The sequence below is a fragment of the Aristolochia californica genome, unplaced genomic scaffold (genome assembly GCF_029961685.1).
Source record: "Aristolochia californica isolate CCGP_79_NKW_82.1479 unplaced genomic scaffold, dmAriCali1.0.hap1 SCAF_2, whole genome shotgun sequence".
Taxonomy (NCBI): Eukaryota; Viridiplantae; Streptophyta; class Magnoliopsida; order Piperales; family Aristolochiaceae; genus Aristolochia; species Aristolochia californica.
Genome location: NW_027181881.1, coordinates 38,696,958 through 38,722,838, shown reverse-complemented (window position 1 = coordinate 38,722,838; position 25,881 = coordinate 38,696,958). Strand labels below are relative to the sequence as shown.

The window sequence follows — 25,881 nt, the reverse complement described above, 5'->3', positions numbered from 1 at the left end:
AAAGTGGCCTGTCCTTGTTTGATTAAAAGCCATGAGTTTGTTTTTGTGCATAGAGTTGTGCAAGGTTTTTTTTTTTTTTTTTTTTTTTTGAAAAGTGGCCTGTCCTTGTTTGATTAAAAGCCATGAGTTTGTTTATTGTCCTTGCCTCAAACTTCAAGGGAAATCAAGATTATAAGGTTGTGTTTTACATAAAAATAAGCCATCTCAAAATAATTAAGGAAGTGGTCTTTTGGAAAGTTAAGTTGGCGCCAATCTATTTGAAGGAAGATTGAAAATTTTTTGAGATCTTACATCCGTGTCATATCTTCTTGATTAGGCCTGATTTGTTTAATTTTAAATCAATCATATCTTACCTAACACATGAGGGATTGAATCTAGATTTTTTTATTCCAATATGGCATCAAAACTATTTTTGGAATGATCTTGGAAAGATCTTACTCAGCATGTCATATACTTTACTTGATTTCATGCTTGTTGGTTTATTTTTGCTATTCTCTAAAAGGAAGACTAGAGAATTGATTATAGAAATTTTTGGCCAGCAAGTTACTTGCCTAAGTGGGTTTTTAAGCTCGGGTTCTCTTCCCATATACAAGAGCTAGTCTTAGGCTTCACTTGGTTCTACAAGCCTATTACTTAGGCTAGTTCATATTTGAGTAAACTATTACCCTTGAATTGTCTCTTATGGCTGAAGAATACATGGGTAGTAAGAAAGATAGTCTTAAGATTACCACCATACCCTTGTGAGGGATATCAAATTACATGAGTTGGTCCAAATCGGTTCGACAATTTCTTATTATAAGGGACTTACTTGGTCACCTAACCAAACTTGGACCACCCATTGATGAAGAATATGTTCCTTATGCTAAGTGATTAAAAATGGCACTTTGCTGATTAGTTGGCTCATCAATAGCATGTAAGAGCTTGTGTCCAACAATGTGGTTCATCTAGACACCGCAAAGCAAATTTGGGAGATATGTGCTAAGTTGTACTCTAACTCTGACAATATACAAAGGCCATATGATATTTTCCAAAGTATGTTCAATACTAAACAAGGAGAAAATATTCATGAGTTCTTGGCAAGATTCTGAGGCCTTATTCAAGAATGGAAGCTAGCTTAGCCTAATTCCACTACTATTTTTGTCCAAGACATGCAAAAGGAAGCCTTAGCCATTGTCTAGGAAATATTAAGCCGTATCTTGAGGTTACTAAAACTCAACTCCTTACTGCCTCTGCTCTTCCCACCTTTGATGATGTATGTGCCACATTACTTTGCATTGTAGACTCCTCTTCCCCTTCTCCCATTGATGTATCATCCACTATGTACTCCGGTAATAGGGGAACGTCAACCAACCGTGGCCAAGGCCGAGGAAGAAATTATAGGAAAGGAAAAGAAAGAGGTGGAAGGAATGGTTCCTTCATAACAAAAGGCAAGGAATCCACCCATTGTGGGAAATATGGCCACACTATTCATCAATGTTGGAAAATCCATGGTATGAAAAGAAAGAGGTGGAAGGAATGGTTCCTTCATAACAAAAGGAAGGAATCCACCCACTGTGGGAAATATGGCCACACTATTCATCAATGTTGGAAAATCCATGGTATGCCAGAATGGGCCAAGGCTAATCAAGCCTCAGTAAGTCATACAAAGGAGGACAAGTTTTCCCCACCAATAGAAAAAAAGACCCTTACCAATGATGAGTATGACGTATTCCAAAAAATGAAAACTCTGATGGTATCGCCTCCAAGCTCCTCTTCCACTATTGCTGCCACCACCACTTTAGGTATGCTCTCTGCCACTTCCTCCTCATCATCTTGGATAATTGACTTAGGGACCTTCGAGCATCTCATAGGTAACAAAAGTCTACTCCACTCTGTCTCTCCTTGTCTCTCAGATAAATTTGTAACCATAGCTAATGAATCCTAGACAAAAGTTCTCGGATAAGATTTTTCTTTATTACGCCAACACTTTAGCTCACAAATGTTCTTTTTGTTCCTACCTTTCTCTTGAATATTTTATCTGTTATTCAACTTACACAAGATGTTAATTGCTTCCTCACCTTCTCATCCACATCCTGTGTGTTTCAAGATCTTAGAACCAAGCAGGGGATTGGCGGAGTCTGTGAACAAGGAAGGTCTACTACCTGGATGTGCCTCAAATAAATACTATCTCAACCAAGCACATAGAGGCGAATCTATGGCATAATCGTTGGAACATGCATCCAAACAATCCCTTCATTTTGTTTTTTCTACTTGTAAGGATATGTCCAATTTAAATTATGAAGTGTGTCAAATGAGCAAACACCAAAGGACCACATATTCTCCTCAGCATGAACTTAAAGATGTTGCTTTTTTTTCATTGATTCACATTGATGTATGGGGACCCTTGAGTATCTCAAATATTTCTTGAATTAAGTACTTTATTACCTTCATTGTTGATTTCAATTGTACGATATGACTAAATCTCTTTAAAGAGTGATTTGAAATATCATCAATTTTTAAATCCTTTCATGCTATGGTAGTCACTCAATTCGGTCACAAAATTAAAGTACTTAGGTCTATAATATCAAAGAATAAATCTCTAGTGATCTTGACACCTTTTGTCAAGAAAACGTCATTATCCATTAGACATCTTGTCTCTCTACCCCTCTATAGAATGGTGTAGAATATCGAAAGAATCATCATCTTCTCGAGGTAGCTCATGGCTTATTGTATACCATGAATGTACCATACTTTTACTGGCTACATGCTATCCTTATTGCTTGCTTTCTAATAAATAGGCTACCCTTTTTCGTTCTCGATCATAAATCCCCATATTCCTTATTGTTTCCACATGGTGATCCATTTTCACTTCCCTTGAAAGTATTCGGGTGGACATGCTTTGTTCATATTACCTCATCTCAGTATAGTAAACTTGATCCAAAATCCATGAAATATATCTTCTTAGGATACTCTCGCACACAAAAAGGTTATGTTTGCTACAATCCTACTCTCCAAAGGTTACTTGTGTCTAGCGATGTAACTTTTTTCGAAGACTCTTCATACTACTCAAAAAATGCCCCTCCAGGTCTAACTTATGTCCCAACCTCTCCTCGATCGGTTGTGCCCCGATTTGTGGGAATTGTTCAACCCCCAGAAGCATTGGCTGACACCATACCTGCGGAGTTTGCGGATCCCATCTAGGTAAGTCTTTCTTCTCTTGTTACTTTTGGACTACAATATGATATTCTGCTGATCACCTTAAGGAAAGAACCCAAAACATGCACTAGGCCCTCTACTTCTCATCCCATATCAAATTTTATGTCTCATCATCATTTATCTTCTTCATGTTGTAAATTTCTTGTGTCTATCTCCTCCTCCTCTATCCCACAGTCCTATCAAGAGGCTCTGAGACATCCAAGGTGGAAGGCGGCAATGGAAGAAGAAACACAAGAACTCTATGAAAATCAAACATGGGCTGTAGTTCCTCTTCCTTCAGGCAAGAAACCCATAAGTTGTAAGTGGGTCTATACGGTTAAACATAATCCGGATGGGTTAGTTGCTCGCCTTAACTCTTGCCTCATTGCCAAAGGCTATACTCAATGCTATGGAATCGATTATGAGAAAACCTTTTCTCTAGTGGCAAAATTGAACTTGGTACGTATTTTATTATCTATTGTTGCTAATTCTTCCTAGCCGGTTTATCAACTTGATATGAAGAATGATTTCCTCAATGTGGACATAAAGGAAGAAATTTATATGCAATAATCACCTGGATTTGTGGTTGAGGAGGAGTTGGTATATCGATTGTAGAAATCCCTCTATGGTCTGAAATTATCTCCTTGTGCTTGGTTTGATAAACTTAACCAAGCCCAAATACGGGCCGGATTTCATAGATGTTCCGTAGGTTACTTTGTGTTTCTTAAAAATACCCTTAAAGTGAAAGTACTTTTGACCATCTATGTTGATGATATTATCTTAACCAGTAGTGACCTCAAGGGCATTCAGAAGACAAGGGAAAATATATGTGAAGAGTTCAAGACAAAAGATCTTGGACTACTTAAATACTTGATGGGTATTGAAGTGATACATTCTAAACATGGGATTATACTATGTTAAATAAAGTATGTCCTTGATCTCTTGAAGGAGACAAAAATGAAGGGGTGCAGACCAGTAGAAACTCTTATGGTTTCAAATAAAAAATTATCTGTATGCACTGGAAAAGATGTGGATATCGAAAAATATCAAAGACTTGTGGGGAAACTTATTTATCTCTATGTAACAAGACCAGATATTTTATATGCAATAAGTGTGGTGAGTCAATACATGCACAAATCGCAACTTACTCACTGGAAAGTATTAGCAAGAATATTACGATATTTGAAAGGAGCTCTAGGAAGAGAAATTCTCTATAAGAACCATGGTCAATTCAAACTTAAAAGGGTTCCCATATGTAGATTGGGCCGGATCCCCAGATGATAGAAAATCTACTTTGGAATATTATACAATAGTTGGAGGAAACATGGTTACATGTATTGAAGAGAAGATATGAAAGCCTCTTATATGACTCTCACAGTAAGCAGTCTCACAAAGCTAGAATTAATATGGTGGGGTCTTACAAGAGTCTCACAAAAGGTGGTTTCACAGGAGAGTCACAATTTAAAGGTAGTTTAATACTCTGATTACATGTACTCTGATTACATCAAGTCAATGAAGTATTTCTCTTTCCCATAAATTCAACATGGTATCAGAGCAGGTTCTATGAGTTAATGTGATCCTTTTCTGATCTATTATCTCTAGTAGTTTTGGTTCATATTTATCTTCTTTTTTTTATCTTTTCACTCCCTATACCCGTTGTTTGCTTTACATTTTTCACCTCTATATTGATATTTTAAGATTTCATATTATATATTGATGGAGTTTTATTTTGAGAAGGATCTTCTTCTCTGTTTGTTTACTACTGCTCGATGAATAAGTTTGTAAAACATAATAAGATTCTGCTCTGATTGATTCCAAGAGCTCAATCTGCTTCTTCTTTTGAAAATTTTCTCTAGGATGTCTGGTTCATTAGTTGCCTTTGCTGCTGCTCCTATAATTCTCTGGCTCGTCTTCGATGCCAACTCCATTGCTACTGTATCTCGGTGATCTTTTGGAAGATCCTTATTGCTCTATCTCTGCTGGTTCATGCATCGTGGGGGAGGAAGGAGACGTTGATTAAGCCTTTGTCTGCTGGCATTCTGCTGGAACTGAGCCGTCAATTCTCTGCTTTGTTTGCCTGTTGCTATTTCTGGAGTCTCGGAAACCTCAAACACCATGGGGAAGAAGGAGACGTTGGTTCCTTTATTTTTTGGCTGATTTGTGTTTTTCCAGTATTTCTGATCCTTTCTTTATGGTATTGCTATTGTCCAAGTTGACTCTGGATTGTATCTTCGCTATTGTTGTCCATCGGGAAACTTTGATTTTCCTTATTTCCTAGTTTTAACCTCTACTGGATGTGAGTTGATTACTATTGAGTTATCTGACTGGTTGATTATTCAGCTACACTACTTCAGCATTAACCCACTTGAGTTAATTACTGCCGAGTTGATTACTCTGCTAGATAAGATCTTTTTTCTATCATTGATGCTATTTTTTTGGAAATCACAGAATTGTCCGCTCATCCTTCTTTGCTCGGAAATCACCAAGAGCCACTTTGGGAGGACGAAGACACTGGTCCATCCTGTCGGCTTCTATTTCTGACTAGTCTTCCATTTTTGGTTTTCGCTGGTTCATCACCGTCTACTCGGGAGGCAGCACCACTGGACGACTCTGTTGTCCTGAGCTGTTCGGCACCGTGAGGAAGAAGACGCACTGTTGGTTAATTAAAGTTTTCCTAAGTTAGGAAACTGGTTTTAATTGAGCACTAAGTCCAACTTGAACCAGCCATTATCAGGTCAACCCATCGAACCAGTAACCCGAGAGTCATCTATTCCGCTCAGGTTAATCCATCGAGCAGAGTTGATTCAGCCAACTCGGTTCCGGGTCAACTTGATTCAGCCCACTTATTTTCTACGACTCGGTTATATTACTCTACTATTTGACTCAGTTCAACTCGGTTCTCTATCTCCAGCCGAATTATTATTTTGGTTATTACTCGGTTCCAACATACTATTTGGTGAAACTTTCTTATTTACTGATGGACTTGTTGCAGACTATTTTATGTATCCTTATTACCCTTAAGGACTTCTATTATTCACTGGTTATCCACTACTATACAACTGCACATGTGGTGCATGTTATTTGAGGATTGGTCCATTTCCACTACTACTATTCTGTCTCTTTAATTGAATCATTATTTATGAAGAAGAACTCCTTGATTGTTTGCCTTGGGTTCATTATTTGATGACTGTTGTCGGCATTGGTTCGTCTGATGTGGAATTTGAATTTCTTAGAAAAATAAAGCACATGGTGGCCTCAATATCTTATCTTCCTCTTTACCCATTACCCATTGGTAATTTGATAGTCTTTCTCCTACCATCCTTTATTTTGACTCTCACATACCCCTTTGGGCCAACCTCTTGTGTGTAGCTTCGGTTGGTTTATCTTTTTATATATTTATATACCGTTGAATTTATGAAAAAGAGAAATACTTTATTGTCTTATTGCAATTAGTGTACATGAAACTCTATTTATAATAGAGGAAGGTAGTAGAGTCCCACAATAATAAAACTACCCTTGTCCCAATTACACCCCAACACTAACACTTAAAGAGAAGTCCTAGCATAGTTAAATAACCCAATATAAATAGAAGACTAACATGACTAAAACACCTTTAAACTGAAACTCTTCTTTGAGACCTGCTTCCATAATAATTGTGGATATGTTAGACTTCTTATTGTGTTAGACTTCTTTTGCCACCTCACGTGATCATGGTGGGTCCCATATCTTATGGGCTTGGGCCTTTCTTCCAACACTCTTGGAAACTTGGATATGTGGACCTGCCTTGGTCTGGTGGCTTGGGCTAATCTTCCAACATATACATATGGATGTTTTAAGTTCATTGAGACTTTTTATATGTACTTGTGGGTCTTTTATTTTCGTCTTGTGAATGACAGGCATTACCCACTTTAGTGATTTTTATCACTATATTTGTTCGAAATCCTTTGAGTTTGGTATCGACTTATGTTTTATCACCCTTTTCTACCTTTGAGCGTCGGTGCTCGGTGTTGGGACACCATAATGGAGGAGCTTATTACTATATCTATGTTATTTGGTTCAATCTAAGATCACTTCTATTACCTCCCAACTTGAGGGGGAGAAGTAGAAGAAGTACAAGAAAGAGGAATTTTATTCCATATGTTGTGATAATTTTAAGGTGACAAAAATATTCAAGAAAGGGGAGCACAAAAGATGATGTTTTTGCATCTAGGAAGAAATTTTTGCTACAAAGAAAATTGAAGACCAAGAATTCTTTTCATTGCAAGCTAAAGTTATAAATTCCAGCTTGAGGGGGAGTGTTGAAGGGAAGATATGAAAGCCTCATACATGACTCTCACTGTAAGCAGTCTCACAGAGTTAGAATTAATATGGTGGAGTCTTACAAGAGTCTCACAAAAGGTGGTTTCACTTGAGTGTCTCAGTTTAAAGGTGTTTTAGTTATGTTAGTCTTCTATTTATGTTGAGTTATTTAAATTTTGCTGAGACTTATCTTTAAGTGTTAGAGTTTGGGTGTAATTGGGGAAAGGGTATTTAATTGTAATTAGACTCTACTACTTTCCTCAATTATAAATAGGGGTTCATGTACTTTGATTACATCAAGTTAATGAAGTATTTCTCTTTTCTATAAATTCAACAACATGGAAAAGCAAGGAGCAAAATATAGTCGTAAAGTCCAGTGCAGATGCAGAATACAGGGCCTCAAATCTGGTCTTCTATGAAAGAACAAAACACATTGAGGTGGATTGCCACTTTATAAGAGAGACATATTATCTCTCAAGCATATCACCTGACAAGATCAAGTTGCAGACATTCTCACAAAACTAGTCACTAATAAAATTTTGTCTACTATCTGCAGCAAGCTGGGCATCTTACGATGTTTTCTCACCGCTAGCTTGAGGGGGAGTTTTACAAGGTTGGAGCAAAGGTGGGACCAAGAGAGGTGGCATGAAGTGTGACGTGGTGGAAGATGTGTAATCTCCCTTGATTGATGAGGTGGAAGATTTGTAATCTTCCTTGATTCATATATCTTTATCTTCCCTTGATTGATGTAATTAGGGATCCTAATTGATTGAAGAGTTTTCCTAAATATGTAATGGAAAAAGTAAAAATAGGGGCCTTGGTTGAAGGGTTTCAATCAAGCTCTCCTCTTCTCAATTCGTGGAAGAGTGTCTCTCCTATCCTAAAGTCTCTCTTCTCCCTTTCTCTCTTCTCTCCTCTTTACCCGAACTCTCTCCCTTTTCTCTTTTCATCTCTTCTCTGTTTTCTCTGTTCTCCCTCTCTCATCTTGCTCAAGGTTCAAAGCATGGGATCGTAAATTCAACAATGCCACTAGCTAAGGCATATTAGCTGTTGGAAGATGGGCTCAAGCCCACGAGCTCAAGACAAGAAGCCCACACGGCAAAGGAGTGACATATGTGTAAAATATGGAACTTTCCATAAAGATGGCATAGAAGTTTGAATATGTGTTCCTTTTATGTCTTTGTTTTATCAAGTTGTAGCCCTAAGGGCATTGTAAAACTATAAATAAAGGCATTGGCTAAGAGGTAGGGCATTGAAGCACTCTCCTCTCTTTCCATAAATTCGTCCAACCCTCATTTTTCTTTTTGATGCAACCCTCTTCTCCCTTAATCCAAACTCTCTTCTTCCACGTTCTTCTTCTTCTCTTCTCCATCTCTCTTCTTCTTCTTCTTCTTTCTTGTTGATCTAAAGTTCCTTTCATGAGATCCTAAATTCTACATGGTATCAGAGCAAGGAGTTTAGGATCTCTTCATGGAGTTATTATGAAATCTGTTCAAGAAGTTGTTAAAGGAGTTCAGTCATAAAGAGATAGGTTCATGCTCTTCTTATTTACTTTTTTTTTTGTTTCCTTTTCTTATTTACATACTCCTTTTTACTGTTTTTCTTTACTTCTTGAATTTTGAGTCACATGAAGTCAAGATAAATCTTTATATGTTGTAAAGATTTATTTCTATGACTAAATTGATGTTGTAATCTTAACTCCTTGTAAATCAATTACAAGAGTGATCAAGATCATTTGTTGTTTGCATCTTATTAAGATTGATGGGTGAAATTCAATTACCTTTATGTAATTTGGATCCATCTCAATTGAGGTAGAATTCCAGCACATGTTGTTGTATCTTCTCCTACTTAAGGTTGCTCATGGGTTTGTGTTATGTTGTTGGATGCCTATTATATGTTTGATGAAATTCCAGCAGTCATTTACCCTTTGTAGTTCCATTTTTTTTTAACTTCAAAAATTGAATTTTTTTTTTTTTTTACGTTGAAGTCTCCCATGAGCTGAAGATAAATCTCTTCCAAGTGTCTTGGTTTGTCGTTAAATCTTCTCTAAATTTTTGTCTATTGCTCGTTTGTGTTGGAGTTTGGATTAAGGTCTAATCGGTTGCATCTACTTTCTTCTCTTTGTTCTTATGAATACAAGAGAAGTTGAGTGATGGCTGGATGTTATTATCACTTTATAAAGGCACAAATTTGTTGATAATTTGGTGCTTTCCCTTGTGAAAGAAATTGGTTCTTGTTCTCTTTTGTTGGTGATTGATTTGGTCTACGGGTTCTTCAAATTACATAGAGTAATTGTTCTTTGAAGAAGGCCTTTTACCTTGACCTCCATATTTTACTTGCCTCATCATGGAGATTGGATACAATAGTAATAAGAGTAATATACTCCGTATTACTACAATTCCACTTAGAGGTCTCTCCAATTACATGAGCTGGTCACAATCGGTTCGGAGGGTTCTTATTACTCGTGACCTCTTGAGCCACGTTGTTAACTTTCCTCCTCCGATTGATGAAGAAGATGCGTCCTACCACAAGTGGGTTAAGGATGATAACATGGTGATAAGTTGGCTCATTAATAGCATGGAAGAGCAGGTGGCCAACAATGTTGTCCACTTGGAAACCGCCAAGAACATATGAAACACTTGTGCCAAGCTTTACTCAAGCACTGCTTCATTACAAAAAAATATATGATGTCTTACAAAACATGTTGCATACGAAACATGGAGATAATATTCACGAATTTTTGGCACGGTTTTGAGGTCTTCTTCAAGAATGGAAACTAGCTCAGCCATATTCCACTGATATTGCCGTTCAAGAACGAAAAAGAGAAGCTTTGGCAGCAGCCATTTGCTTATCGAATATTAAACCATACCTTGAGGTGGCCAAAACTCAACTTCTAAGTTCTTCTGCTCTTCCATCCTTCGATGATATTAGTGCTACATCACTTCGGATACCGGATCCATCCCCTCCTCCTATTGATGTTCCATCGGCAATGTTCTCTGGCAATCGGGGGAACATCTTCCTTATCCCGAGGATGGGGCAAAAATATGAGAGGGGGTCGAACTATGAGAGGGGCTGAAAATAGAGGTGGTAGAATGGGTCAGAATTCTTTCCATACTGAGCCTCAACTTTGTATTTATTGTGGCTATCAGAACCACCTTGTGCCATCATGCTGGAAACTTCAATGCAAGCCTGATTGGGCCACAGCTAACCTAGTCTCGGTTAACGTTGAGAAAAATGAAGATAAGGCTGAATCATCATCCAAAAATGTGACTCTTACGGCTGAGGACTATGCTGCATTTCAGAAAATGAAGTCCTTCATGGAATCATCTATTCCTTCACCATCTACTGCTGCCACAACTATTGCCTCAGGTATGCTTTCTTCCTCTTCTTCCTCTTCCTATTGGATCATCGACTTCGGGGCCTCTGAACATCTATCAGGTAACAAACACTTGTTACAATCCTTATCTCCTTGTTATCCTCATAAATTCATTACTATTGCTGATGGTACCCAAACCAAGGTCCTTGGCAAAGGTTCCTCCTCTCTTACTTCATCTATTCCCCTTCAAGATGTTTTGTTTATTCCTCAATTTCCTTTAAATTTGCTCTCGGTTAGCCAATTGACCAAACAATTAAATTGCTCTATCACCTTCTCACCGTCTTCTTGTGTCTTTCAGGATCTCACTACAAAGTGGGTGATTGGTGGGGGCCATGAAAAGGGGGGTTTGTACTACTTCACTCTTCCACCATTAGTTGCATTATCGTCCACTACATTTGAGGCCCAACTTTCGCACAGCCGACTTGGTCATCCATCTACCCCTTCACCTTTGTTCTTTGGTTCCATCTTTAAAAGAACTTTCTAATTTCAGTTGTGAGGTTTGTCGATTATGTAAACATGTCAGGAGTACATATTCTCCTTGTCTTACAACTACAAGTACTGCTCCGTTTGAGCTAATACATTCTGATGTATGGGGCCCTTTATGTGTCTCAAGTATTTCCCAAGTTAAATATTTTGTCATTTTTTTTTGATGATTTTACTTGAGTGACTTGGTTATATCTATTTAAAGAGCATTCCGAAATTCTTCCTTTGCTTAAAAATTTTCATGTTATGGTCTTGACACAATTTGGGAAGAAAATTCAAACCCTTAGATTTGATAATGCTAAGGAATACATGTCTCTTGACTTCAAATAATTTTGTGAGAGTAATGGGCTTATTTATCAAATATCATGTGCCTATACTCCTCAACAAAATGGTGTTACTGAAAGGAAGAATCGTCATCTTCTTGAAGTTGTTCGGGGCCTCCTCTACTCCATGAAGGTACCCTATTTCTATTGGCCTCATGCTATACTTACAACATGCTTTCTCATTAATAGGTTACCTTCATCAGTCCTTCATCATAAAACTCCTTACTCTGTGTTATTTAATGGTGAAGATCATTTTTCTCTTCCTTTGAAAGTGTTTGGATGTACGTGTTTTGTTCATGTTACATCTCCACATAAAAATAAACTTGATCCTCGGTCTATGAAGTGCATTTTTTTGGGATACTCTCGCACCCAGAAATGTTATGTCTGTTACAATCCTACCCTTCAGAAGATGTTTATCTCTAGGGATGTGACTTTCTTTGAGGACACTCCCTTCTACTCCTCCCATGATGGACTTGTCCTTCTACTACTCCTTGACCGCTTGTGCCATTCTATCTTGAAGTGGATGCATCCCCTGATGCATCGGTCGTACCTTCACCTATGGAGTTGTCGGATCCACCCGAGGTAAATCCTTCTTCTCCTATGTATGGGCCTGAATTTGATACTCGACCTATTGCTTTAAGAAAAGAACGTCGTTCTTGTACTACTTCGCATCCTATCTCAAATTTTATGTCTCATCATCGCTTGTCTTCCGAGTGTTTTCAGCTTTTTGCGTCCCTTTCTTCTACTTCAGTTCCGTAGTCATATCAGAAGGCCCTGAGACATCCAGGATGGAAGGCGACTATGGATGAAGAAATGCACGCCTTATACAAAAACCGAACCTGGTACTTAACATCACTCCGGAAAGGTAAAAGACTGGTTGGTTGTCGATGGGTTTTTTTGGTGAAACATAATCCGGATGGATCGGTTGCTCGTCTTAATGCTCGACTGGTTGCTAAGGGCTATACACAGTGCTATGGGATAGATAATGAGGAGACCTTTTCTCCTGTTGCAAAATTGAATTCGGTACGCATCATCTTATCTATTGCTGTTAACTCCTCATGGCCCGTCTAACAGTTGGATGTTAAAAATGTTTTTTTAAATGGTGATATCAGTGAGTAATTTTATATGGTTCAACCACCTAGTTATGTGGTTGAAGGGGAGTCAGTATGCCGGTTTAAAAAGTCTTTATATGGGCCTAAGCAGTCCCCTCGGGCTTGGTTTGATAAATTTAGTCAAACACTCCTACGGTTTGATTTTCATCAGTGCTCAGTTGATCATTCCGTATATTATAAAGATACTGTCAAAGAGAAAATATTATTGGTCGTATACGTGGATGATATTATCTTAACCGGTGATGATGCTTTGAGCATACAAGAGGTGAAGCAGATGATATGTCAGGAATTCAAGACTAAAGACCTTGGTGTGCTTAAATATTTTTTGGGTATAGAAGTTCTTCAATCCAAACATGGGATAATATTGTCTCAAAGGAAATATGTCTTGGATCTCCTTGAAGAAACATGAATGAAGGGTTGTGGACCAGTTGACACACCTACGAATACAAATGTAAAATTATGTGCCACAAATGAAGAAGATATTGATATTGGCAAATATCAAAGACTCGTGGGAAAACTGATTTATCTCACAGTAACTAGGCCAGACATATCATATGCTGTAAGTGTGGTGAGTCAATTCATGCACAAACCACAAATTACCCACTGGCAGGCTTTAGAGAGAATATTACGTTATCTAAAAGGAGCTCCAGGAAGAGGATTGCTGTATAAAAAACATGGGCACTTCAACATAGAAGGCTTCTCAGATGCAGATTGGGCTGGATCTCCTGATGATAGAAAATCTACATCAGGATATTATACTCTGGTTGGGGGAAACTTGGTTACATGGAAAAGTAAGAAGCAAAATGTGGTTGCAAGATCTAGCGCCGAAGCAGAATACAGAGCTATGGCCCACACCGTTAGTGAACTTTTATGGATCAAGATCTTTCTTACCGAACTAGGTTTTTATAAAAAAAGGGTCCATGAATCTGCATTGTGATAATCAAGCAGCCATTCATATCACTAATCCATTTTTTCATGAAAAAACTAAACATATTGAGGTGGATTATCATTTTATACGGGAGAAGTTTCAAGCAGGAATAATCTCTCTCAAACATGTGTCATCTCAAGAGCAAGTAGCTAATATTCTCACTAAGCTTGTTATATCTAAAATCCTATCGTTTATATGTGGCAAGCTATGTATTTATGATGTCTTTTCTCCTCCAACTTGAGGGGGAGTGTTGGAAGATGGGCTCAAGCCCGCGAGCTCAAGACAAGAAGCCCACACATAAAAGGAGTGGCATATGTGTAAAATATGGAACTTTCCATAAAGATGGCATAGAAGTGTAAATATGTGTTCCTTCTATGTCTTTTGTTTTATCAAGTTGTAGCCCTAAGGGCATTGTAAAACTATAAATAAAGGCATTGGCTAAGAGGTAGGGCATTGAAGCACTCTCCTCTCTTTCCACAAATTCGTCCAACCCACATTTTTCTTTTTGACGCAACCCTCTTCTCCCTTAATCCAAACTCTCTTCTTCCTCGTTCTTCTTCTTCTCTTCTCCTTCTCTCTTCTCTCTTCTTCTTCTTTCTTGTTGATCTAAAGTTCCTTTCATGAGATCCTAAATTCTACATTAGCCATAGCCCAATCTGTCCTCCTGTGGAGTTTCTAGAAATGTTCGATGGTGTCGCCATACCTCCCACAATGAGTGCATTCCTTGTTGTCTATTCTGAAGGGACTGGTCTTTCCACCTCTTCTTCGACCTCCTCTATTATTTCTACCACAACCTCAGCCTTGGTTTGTTGGTGTGCCCCTATTATCGGAGTACATGGCTGATAATATTTCAGTAGGAGAAGGGGAAGAAGAGTTTGGAATGCAAAGTAAGTTGACACTAATATCATCAAATGTGGGAATAGCGTAAGTGCTAAAAAGTTGTGTTTTAACAACCTCAAGATAAGACTTAATATTTTCTAAACAGATAGCGGTTGCTAAAATTTCTTTCTGTTTGTCTTGAACAAAAATATCAATGGAGTTAGGTTGAGCTAGCTTCCATTCTTGAAGAAGACCTTTGAATCTTGCCAAGTACTCATGTATATTTTCTTCTTATTTAATACTAAACATACTTTGGAGTATATCATATGGCCTTTGTAGGTTGTCTGAGCTGGAGTACAATTTAGCACATTTTTCCCAAATTTGATTAGTTGTCTCTAGATGGACAACATTATTGGAGACATGCTCTTTCATGTTGTTGATGAGCCAACTAATCACCAAAGTGTCATTTTTTAACTATTTATTGTAAGCAATATCTTCCTCATCAATGGGCGGTCTAAGCTTGGCTAGGTGATCTAGTAGGTCTCGGGTAATAAGAAACCTCCTAACCAATTTTGACCAGCTGAAGTAACTTGATAACTCTCGTAAGGGTATAGTGGTAATCTTGATAATATAAATCTTACTACCAATGTGAGCTTCAGCCATTAGAGACAACCCGAGAATAATATTTTACTCAAAATAAGTGATATAGCATAAATAAGATGCTTTAATAACCAAGAACCAAGTGAAGCCAAGAGATAATAGGATAGATTAGCTCAGGTAAATTGAAGGGGAACCTAGGCTTAATTAGTCCTTTAGGAAAGTAAGAGACACACTTAGGCAAGAAGAATTGCTGGTCAAAAGATGGTGTAATCAAAAGTCTTGTCTTCCTTTTAGAGTAATGGGAAAAATCAATCTATAACACCAAATCAATCATCAATCTATAACACCAAATCAATCAAGTATATCTTCCATGCCGGGAGAGTAAGATCTTTCCAAGAGCTTTCCATATACAATTGATGCCAATTTAGAATACAATCAGTCTAGATTCAGTCTTTTATTATTTAGTCAAGATATGATTTATTTAAATTAAACAAATCAGGCCTAATCAAGGAGATCTTGAGGTGTTGTAAGATCTAAAAAAAATCAGAAACTTTCCTTGAATAAGTTGGCTCCACCTTGGCTTTTCCAAAGAAATACCTCCTTAAATATTTTTTCTTGCTTCATTTTATGTAAACCAATCTTACAACCTGTATTTCAGGTGGAAATTTATGCAAGAACAAGGAGCCAACTCGTGGCTTTGAATAAAAAAAGAAGTTCGACTTATAAAAAAAATCCTTTCACAAGTAGTTGTTTAAAACAACCTTCTTCTTTCAGCTTCTTCTTTTATCAAGAAAACTGATGAAGCTTGGCATGATAGATCATTCATGAATGAGAATGTCTCTTTACACTCATAGAAGTTCTGAGACCTTGAAAAAAATCTCGTAAAAAAAGCTTAAGCCGAGTGGAGTTCCAACTCTTAAAATACCACAAATTGTCTACTGAAAAACTTAGCATAGTAGCCAAGTGACTAAATTTTCCAAATCCAATAGATCAAAAGCTCATAATAGGCTCAAGAACATTTATCTTCATAAAAAAATATTGCACCCACGAAATAGTAACTTCTCATGCAAGAGATTTCAATATAAACCAATTTTTATCCAAAAACTTGCAAATCGACTAAAAAACCCAACTTTTTACAAGCTTCTTCCAATCCTAGATATATAAATTTCAATACTTTCATGTAATAAAGAGAATCATCTCTGAATCATATTCCAAAGGTAAAAAAAAGAGAACATGAAGCTATGAATGGATGTTAATAAAATGAAAAACTTATCTCAACAAGATTCAACCATGCTTCACAAAGAGCCTTTTATGAGTTGTTTTGATCATAAAGTCCTTAGAGCATCTTCTTGATGTGGGGATCCTGAATTCAATGATCTGATACCATGTTGAATCTAGGACCCCATGCTTAGAACCTCTAGCAAATTAAGAGAGAGAGAAGAGAAGGAAGAGAGAAGTGAAGAAAAGTGGACAACAAAAAGGGAACTCGAGTAGAGAAGAAAGTAACGAAAAGAGAGTTGGGAAGCCTTTAGGCTAAGAGAGAGTGCTTCCCCGAATTGAGAGAAGAGGAGAGAGCTTGATGCTCTACCCCAAACCAAGAGCCTCTATTTATAGTTTTTAGAGGATTTTACAATGTCTATAATACCCTTAGGGCTACAAGCTTTACATGAGAAAAAAACTTAAGTAGATATGTTCACCTTGACTAATTACACCCTTGTGCCATCTTTATGGGATGATACTTTACTCACAATCATGTTACCTCTCTTGGACATGTGGGTGTTCTCCATACTTATGTGGGCTTGGGCCCATCTTCTAACAGAGGTAGGGTAAGAGAGAAGAAAGAGGAGAAGAGAAGAAGAGAAGAAGAAAAAAAGAAGAGACTTGGAAAGAGAAGAAGAAGAAAGAAGAGGAGACTTGGAAAGAGAACTCGAGTCCTTAGGGAGAGGGTTTCTCACACACACAATGAGATTTTTTTATGTGAGCCTCTCCTTTTAAATCATATCTATAGACGAGGGTTAAGAATCCTATTACAAGTGGAAGAAAAGAGGAACTTAACGTCCTAGAAAATTACAAGTAGCACCACTCATCGACAGAATCACAAGATGTGCCACTAATGCTTCTTAAGACTCCCCCTCAAGCTGGTGCAAACACATCAAATATTCCCAGCTTGGAGAAAGTGGTAGAGAGAGGCATTCCTACATTAGCCTTTGTGATAATATTTACCAGTTGATTTTTGAAGGCATGTATTGCATTGATATGACACAAACATATAATTTTTCTTGGACAAAATGGTAGTTTATCTCATTGTGTTTGTTCTTCATGAAATACTGGATTAGTAACAATGTGAATTGCACCTAATTGTGGCAATGAAGTTTCATGGGCTTGGTTATTTTGAACCCAAATTCTGACATTAATGACTTAAGCTATAATAACTCACTTACTACATGTGCCATGGCCCTCTATCCTACCTCAACACTTTACCTTGCCACAACACTTTGTTTTTTGCTTCTCCAAGTGACCATATTTCCTCCTATAGTAGTACAATAACATGGGGCTGGGTTTCTATCATTAGAAGAACCAACCCAATCTACATCTATAAACCCTTCAATATCGATATGCCGTGACACTTATACAACCATCCTTGACCCAGATTTTTCTTCAAATAGCTGAGGATTCTTTCTAATGCCATCCAATGAGCTTGTTAGGATTGATGCATAAATTGACCAATAGAGTTACAAATTAAGAGATATTTGATCATGTAACCATGAGATAGATCAATTTGCCAACCAAATGTTGGAATCTGGCAACATATACACTATCACTTGATTCAACACGAAGCTTAACATTGGGCTCCAAAGGTGTATCAATTAGCTTATACCCAAGCATTCAAATTGCTTTTAATAGATCAAGAACATACTTCCTTTGAGAGAAAATTATGCCATAACTAAATCAAATAACTTCTATACCCAGGAAATATTTGAGTACTAGGTCTTTGGTTTGAACTTCTCTGTTCAAGTATTTTTTCGCTTGTTGAATGCCTCCAGTGTTACTCCTTGTGATAATAATGTCATCAATATAGACAACCATAAGAATCATATCTGTTGCAGTTGTTTTTTTAAACATCGACTAATCGCTTTCTCATCTTGTGAACCCAAGGTTAATAACAACCATTGTAAAGTCGTCAAACCAGACATGAGGGGATTATTTTAACCTATAAATAGCCTTATTCAAATGACATACTTTATCCCCTTCAACCACATAACAAGGTGGTTGAATCATATAAACCTTCTCCGATAAATCACCTTTCAAAACTGCATTTTTAACATCTAACTAATATGTAGACCATTTAAAATCCACCACTAAAGAAATAAAAACCCAACTTGAATTTAATTTGGCCACTGGAGAGAAAGTTTCTTCACAACCAATACCATAGAACTATGTATAGCCTTTAGCAACCCATCTAACCTTAGATCTAGCAATTTTATGATCAAGGTTTTATTTCAGTGTAAGAACCCATTTGCAACCGATGGCCTTATATGATGGAAGAGAAGACAACAACCAAGTATGATTCTTACACATGGCTTGCATTTCTTCATCCATGGTAGTCTTCTCTCTTGTATCCTTTGAGGCCTCTTCATAAGTAGAAGGTATGGTAGATAATGACATTGTAGCTAAGAAAGAAGCAAGCCATACCCCTTTTGGTTTTTTAGATAACCCAAAAAGATACACTTGGTTGTTATGGAACTAAAGTTACTCTAGTGGGGACCCAAAGTATGCACAAATGAAACACACTCAAACACACAAGGAGTCAAAGGAAAAGGGGGTGCAACACTAGATAATTTTGAGAATAGTGTATGATCATGTAACACACGTAATGGCATGCGGTTAATTAGAAAATAAGTATGATCATGTAACATTGCTGAATTTTCTATTTGGTCCATCTGAGAGGTGGATCCTTTTACTAGAATCTAGGCATGGTTGTACATACATTATTAAAAAGGGTCTTTCAAAAGTGCTAAGTACCTGAGATTTCACAAGATCCAAGTAGGTTTGTAAATTTTTAAGACATATGGCTGAATTTTTTTTTTCTCTTTGGTTCTCTTAAGTGGCAATATCAGTTAAATATGGTTGAACAACTTTCCACTCTTATAGCCTTGAATCTAGCATAATTTTCATGAAGGTTACACATCTCCTAAAAAATATCATAAACCTTTTGAAGGCTATTAGAGTGGAATAAAGTCTAGAACAAGTGTCCTAGATCTCATGGGGTTGTTTCTAAGTGAATAAAATTGTTAGCAACTGATTCATCCATGATATTTACCAACTAGCTTATGACTAAGCTGTCCTCCTTCAACCACTTTTAATATGAATGATCATCTTCACTAAGGGGTGGCTAAGTCAAATGTCTAGCAAAGTCTCTTGTAATTAGGTAATTAGGAACTTTTTTATTGACTTAGACCATGAAGAAAAATTACTAGGCTCTTGAGTGGAATAGTGTTGAGCACCTAGCCAATACTACCCAAAAGACCGGCCTGTTAGGAGCGGAAGACATAGGTACTTAACCCAGGCAGAACCATAATAGTACATCCATCGCCACGAGCAGACGCCCACGGCGGCTCAAGACTAAGCAACGATCGTCCGGGTGGTGTCTACGGCCCACGCCCAAGGGGAATCAAACTCGCGACGTAGCGCCTGCTCTACTTAGATTTCGGCCTTCATGTAGATCTCAAAATGATTTATTTTTTTAGAGAAACTTGGAGTTCCAATTTGAAGGACGTTAAGGGAAGCATAAATATGAACTATTAATGATTCAAAACATGAAAAAGAATGACTATATTTGAATAAGAGGCCTGTTGGAATTTTTTCAGCCCTTAAGAGTTGATGAGAACCAGCCCTTTGAAGCCTTCAACTTTGCTTTACATTTGAGTAGCTTATTTAAACCTTAGAATCCTTGCTCTTATACCGTGTTAGTGACAGCGGCTAGCCAATACATCCCAACAGATCGATCTGTTAGGTGTGAAAAGCTACCGCCTATAAGAGTGGACGGAACCACTCTGACACCTTGCCCATTTTTTACCGCCTCTCACGGGATTCGAACGCGGGATGTGGCGTGCCCAGCTCTGATACCATGACAGCGGCTAGCCAATACACCCAAAAGACCGATCTGTTAGGTGTGAAAAGCTACTGTTTACATGAGTGGACGGAACCACTCTGACAGTTAGAATCTAGGCGTTTTATGTCTAAAAGAGGCTAGAGTAAGAGAGGAGGATAAGACAAGAATAGAAGAAGATTAAAGAAGAGGAGATAAGAGGAGACTTGGAAAGAGAACTTGAGCCCTTAGGGAGAGGGTTTCTCACACACAATGGGGGGCTCATCATGTGAGCCTCTCCCCCTTAATTCATATTTTTAGAAGAGGTTTAGAAACCCTTGTACAAGCAAAACAAAAGAGGGACTCAAAATCTTATAAAATCTTACAAGTAGGGCCACTCATCTACATAATTACAAGATATGCCACTAATGCTTCTTAACATCCTCCTATCATAGATATATAATAAAATGGACCAAATTCTCCATCTTGTAGTTAGTATTGGAAAAGACTATCCCCATTGCTAGTTCTCGTAGTAATCACAATTCTGATCATTATAGACACACCCACACTTACGTAAGACAGCAACAAACTAGATAAGCGACTCTTAGATTTGATTTATGACCTAAGATTAGCTGACTTACATTCATGGGAGTTCTTAAAAAATTTTCTTAGCTTGCTTAATCTGATCTACTCAACCCCATGAAAAGGACGCTTACTCAGATGCTACATATTTTGACATATCCTGTATCGATCTTCTAAAAAAATCGGCTATCTTTTACTAGGTACATGAACAAACATGTCATATACTACGTCTGTGATGAACAAAAGATTGATAATCTTCTCTTTTCCCTGCTCAAGGCTTAAAATAAACACTAAAATTAAGCCAATGATACGAAGTTGGATCTGTTATTAAATTGCAAAGACACTACTGTTTACAGCTCCTGATATTTACATTGTTGGGTGGCAAATCTTTAATGAGGCCGACTTAGAATCTTGTGAGGCGCTTCTTGGGACGACGACATCGAGAGACTTTTAATACTCGGACGAATTCATATCACCAACCTCTAAACCGCCATGATCTGATCCTTAACTTCGTTTTATTCATCACTGGACTTCTTTGTTTACAGTTTAGACTTTTGCTTAATGAAAACAAAGTTTTAAAAATTGGAAGATACCTGCATCCAATTAAATAATGGAAAGAGACTGCCTTCATAAACGGAGAAAAGGTCACCGAGGTGGGGAGCTTATGGTCCCCTCCTCGTTTACAATCTATCTGACAAGCATGAACTAGCCATGTTCAGAAGAAAATATATAAAAGTCTGCAATGGAGAGGAGATAACACGGGTTGTGGTGGTGAACATCCCAGAAATTAGAAAGCTTCCGTCCAGCTCCACCACGTGATATAAGCATGAACAGATGATCTGTGTTGCAGACCAAAAACCTCTGCTTGTCTCCAACTTTTTCTGTCTGAAATAAGGACACTCCCATGGTTGGATTCAATGTGATTGACCTCTGGAAATCTGGTTCTTGCTAATGAGCCGAGAATTTTTTTTTTTTCTTAAAAACTCTGAACCCTCTATAATTTTGATTAAACTTTATATTAATTATAACATTAGGTGGAGAACTGTGCTTGAACATTGACAATTATAATATCATAATTTGAATCTTCAAGGAGAAGAAACGATTTTAAGAAGAGAAGAAGATTGATGTAAGCTGAGGCAGATGGTGGAACCAGGATATTAAATCAACTTACAGCGGTTAACCTGTTTGCTCCAGATGGATCACCCAATAACCAATTAGAGTAATAGCGACAAGAAGATGATTTTAAATGAAAGAACAGAACAGGAGCTAGTTGCAGCAATGAGGCATGTGGGTCATTCAACGAGTTGAGGAAATCAAGCTGTGATTCCATAAAAAAAAAAAAAAAAAAAAAAAAAGCGAGACAGAGGTCCACCCAGAAAGGATGCTCCATCAATTGTGCTAGAAAAGGGCGGGGAATCATGGACAGTAGAACTAGTTCGAAAAGGTTATTTAATGCCCAGAATTGAATGAAGGAAAGGGAAAGGAGATGAACAGATGACATTAGTAGGATAAGCACTGAAGTCGTCCCCGGGTCCTCGCCAAAAGAGCTCCTGGACTCGTTTGTCCTCTTCTTGGGTGTCACTGTTTTGTGGATATCTGTCTCTCTCTCAAACTCTTGTGTTCTGTTCCAGTCTTTTTCATTACCCAAGCTGCTTCCTTTCTCTTTCGTTCTTTTAAATTCTTACCATCTGGGGACCAGAGGGAACTGATTGGCCAGATCAAAAGGGCGGTCAAAAAGCTCATCATCTCTTATCTGAGATTCTGCTCTTGTGGTGTGAGATAGGGAAGGAAACCACTACCTAAACTATCTGGGTTGCTTTCAAGTATGTCCCTAAAGCATCTCAGAAAACTAGAGATATCCCCACAAATGCAACTGAGAGTTTCTGTTTTTCGTGAGAGAAAGAAGAAAAGGAGGAGATCCTGAAACTCTTTCAACAGTGGACAGCGTACCTGCGGTATCTTCATGTCTTAAAACTAGAAAGAGTAAAGAGTACCTGCTCTAGAAGGAGGATCAGAACAGGCTTGGAATAACAGGAGATTCGTGGAGAAAAAACAGCTGTGAGAGAAACGGCAGTTTTCTTCCTCATAGGGAAATGATGAGAATTATACACTCTAGATCAAGTATCTGGAGACCCCAAACTAGAATTTGGCTTTTTGTTCAAAAGAAAGGTAGGGGACAGTTCCATTGTCTGATCAATAATGTCTTCTACATCGTAGAAACCCTCTTTAGACTTTATATCGAACACCCATCGTTGGAGTTCAATGGTCCTTTATCTGGACAGTAATCCCACCATTTCATTCGAATAAATGAAAAATGAAAAAGCTCCTTCAACTTTCTGCAACTTTTCTTTGGGTTTCTACAGGTTGGGCAGAAACTTGATTTGCAATGCAGAAATCTGTGTAAATCAACAGGAGGAACAAGCTTCATTTGACTGAGATGGAGGGAGTTATACATAGAATTACAATGCAGAAATTAACTATTATTTTCACAAGCTAATGAAACATCGGAAGTGAAAAATGGAAGTAGTACTAATACAGAGTTACAGAATCTAATCGATTCAAATTCCTAAAAGCCTTAACATCCCTACGGGGACTTCGTTCCCACCCTGTCAAAGAATCGTTTCTGTTCTATCCGGGCCTAATTCTCTTTTGGCCAGCCTTTCCATCCGACTTCAGGGTCCCAGCAGAGTCCCCCTCGGAAGAGACCTCCATTGACTTTGTAAAAGAACTTGAGAGATCTGCATATAGGTCAACAACTCTTCGGATGTTGTTGTTAAGTTCTCGGATCAGACCAACATTCCGGCTGAGATTGTCAGGCATTTTTGATTCATGGTTTTGGTTAATCTCGTTTATCAGTAATCTGTTCTGGTCTAAGATGTTCTGAACTTGGACGAAGCTCTTCTGGAAAGTTTGCAAGACCTTGTTATCCACTTGGGTTCCATTGCCAAGGCCTGAAAATGCATCCCCCTCCATTACAGCTAGAAGCTCGATCCAATCAAAACCGACCCTGAGATTGCAGAGAGGAAAGAAGAAGAAAAAGAAGATGACAAATGGTAAGATAAAGAGGAAATGATAGAAAACAAATCCTATAGCAGAGCTCCCTGCTTTCGTTAATCATGTCATAATCAGGTGTATATGTCAATGAACATACAAAGACATTAAATCGAGACAAGAAAGAGAAAATAAAAAGATCAACATCAACCAAGGGAACACAGAATCACAGGAAAACAAAGAAAAAGACAGAACTCAGAAAATAAAATAAAATAAAATGAAAGAAGATAGTTCATTATGATTTTAGTGTTCAGGTGAAATTCAATAGAATCAACAGCATTCTAACACAAAACAACCCAAGGTCGAGATACTCATCAAAATTTCTGAGATGAAATTCAACTGGAATAGAAGAGATCCTGGGTTTAACCTTTAACTACTCCATGAATGACACTGATTGACCCAATTCACAGCCAATTTGAGGGGCAACCAGATCGCTGCATAAACCTTTAAAAAAAAAAAAGGCAAGCTCCAATCGGAGAAACAGTAGTCTTTCCAAAATCAGATTTTAAAGAGGGCATTGCTGTCTCAGAATCTGCAATAGGAAAACATAACAAAATCAAGAAAAAGAACTTGTGGATGCTTTCTAGCATTCAGGCGTGATGAACTAGGTCTTCTGAACGGAAACCATGGTTTCCGCGTTTTGCACAAAGGATTAGGTCAAGAAACAAGGATAGTTTTTCAAGATATGACATAAAATCAGATCCATCACCATAAAAAGGAATTTTCTTTTTGGTTCGTAGAAATCAACACCAAAGCTCTTCCATTCAACGAAGAATCAGAGCTCAAAAGAAACTGAAAACCAGTCAATACAGCAGGGGAAACAAAGAGTAGTACTACTGTCAAAGAAAGGCAAAGAACAGGAAAATCCAGAAAAAAAAAAAAAAGGGCTAAAAAAGAAAAATAAAATAATCGAAAAGAGGACTTTTTGATTCTGCAGGAGTGAAAAAAAGGACATAATTGGTAGTCCAATGTTCGACCGTACAAGAAAATGCCGCCGAGAAATTCCTCAATTAGACAAAACATAAAACAAAAAGCAAAAAATAGAAAAGAAGAGAAAGAGACGAGTGACTTATTTGAGAAATAAGTGAAATAAGAGAAGATCTTCCAATAGAATTTTTTTTTTATCACTTTGCTCACAGCCAAGGAAAATCCCAAATTCCAAAACGTAAACTTCCCTGATTGAAAGTAGAGGAGAGAACCACACAAACAAGCCACAAGAAAAAAAACTCGTTTACGTTTTTCTGTTTATCATCGCTGATTTCGGAGAAAACAAGGCAAAAACTCGAAGACCCAGGAAGTCACTTCAACAAAGGCCATCAACGAGACAAAATCGAAATTAGAAAAACTCCCAATACAGAAAAAAAAAAAAAAAATGAGGAAAAAGGAAAGAGAAAGCGGGTTGATGAACAGTAAACGAAAACTGTAAGAGGATATTGACATAGATATTCTACATATATAATTTAATACCACATACCATGAAAAAAGGGAGCATTGTTCTCAAAAGTCCGGAGGCCGGAACAAAGAGAGGAAAAATCGATGGGTCAATTTAAAGGAATCCGCGCAAAAGGAGTAGAGAAGCCCTGAAATCAGAGAGACGAGAGAGAAGATATGAGAGAATAAGTAGATTTGACAGTCACGCTCCGCCTTCCTCCCCCTCCTGACTCTTTCAGTCTTTCTGCAAAAATAATGGCTTTTTTTTTCTTTTTAGGATCCTAGTGACAAAACGGCATCCAAATTCTAAAATATGAAATTACTTGAATACCCCTCCCTCTTTTCCCTCTGGAGAGAAATTTTGGATAATAAGAAATGGAATCAACCAACCGTAATTTCACTTAATTTGCGCGGTCGAGACTCGAGGTAGAAGGATTCCCAAATATCTTCCTTAAATGTGTTCAGTTCCAATGACCAGGCGACACATGGCAGCGAGGCAACGGAGACGAGACTCCAGATTCCGGAGCCGCTGCACCCCCTGGTGTGGGTCCCAGCGTTTGACGTGCCGTATCGGACGCACAACTTTTCCGTTTCGAAAGAACGTTGAACTCTTT

The 25,881-nt window shown here is 37.8% G+C and overlaps 1 protein-coding gene across 1 annotated transcript; it reads right to left on the bottom strand.

Annotated features, from left to right (window-relative positions):
• Nucleotides 1-23,184: 23,184 nt before the first annotated feature.
• Nucleotides 23,185-25,499, bottom strand: LOC137956756 (protein ELF4-LIKE 4-like). The gene is made up of 2 exons (XM_068804363.1): nt 25,311-25,499; nt 23,185-23,792 (listed from the first exon to the last, which is right to left on the bottom strand). The coding sequence occupies exon 2, from the start codon at nt 23,756-23,758 to the stop codon at nt 23,414-23,416; it is 345 nt and encodes a 114-aa protein (XP_068660464.1). The 5' UTR covers nt 23,759-23,792; nt 25,311-25,499; the 3' UTR covers nt 23,185-23,413.
• Nucleotides 25,500-25,881: the final 382 nt, after the last annotated feature.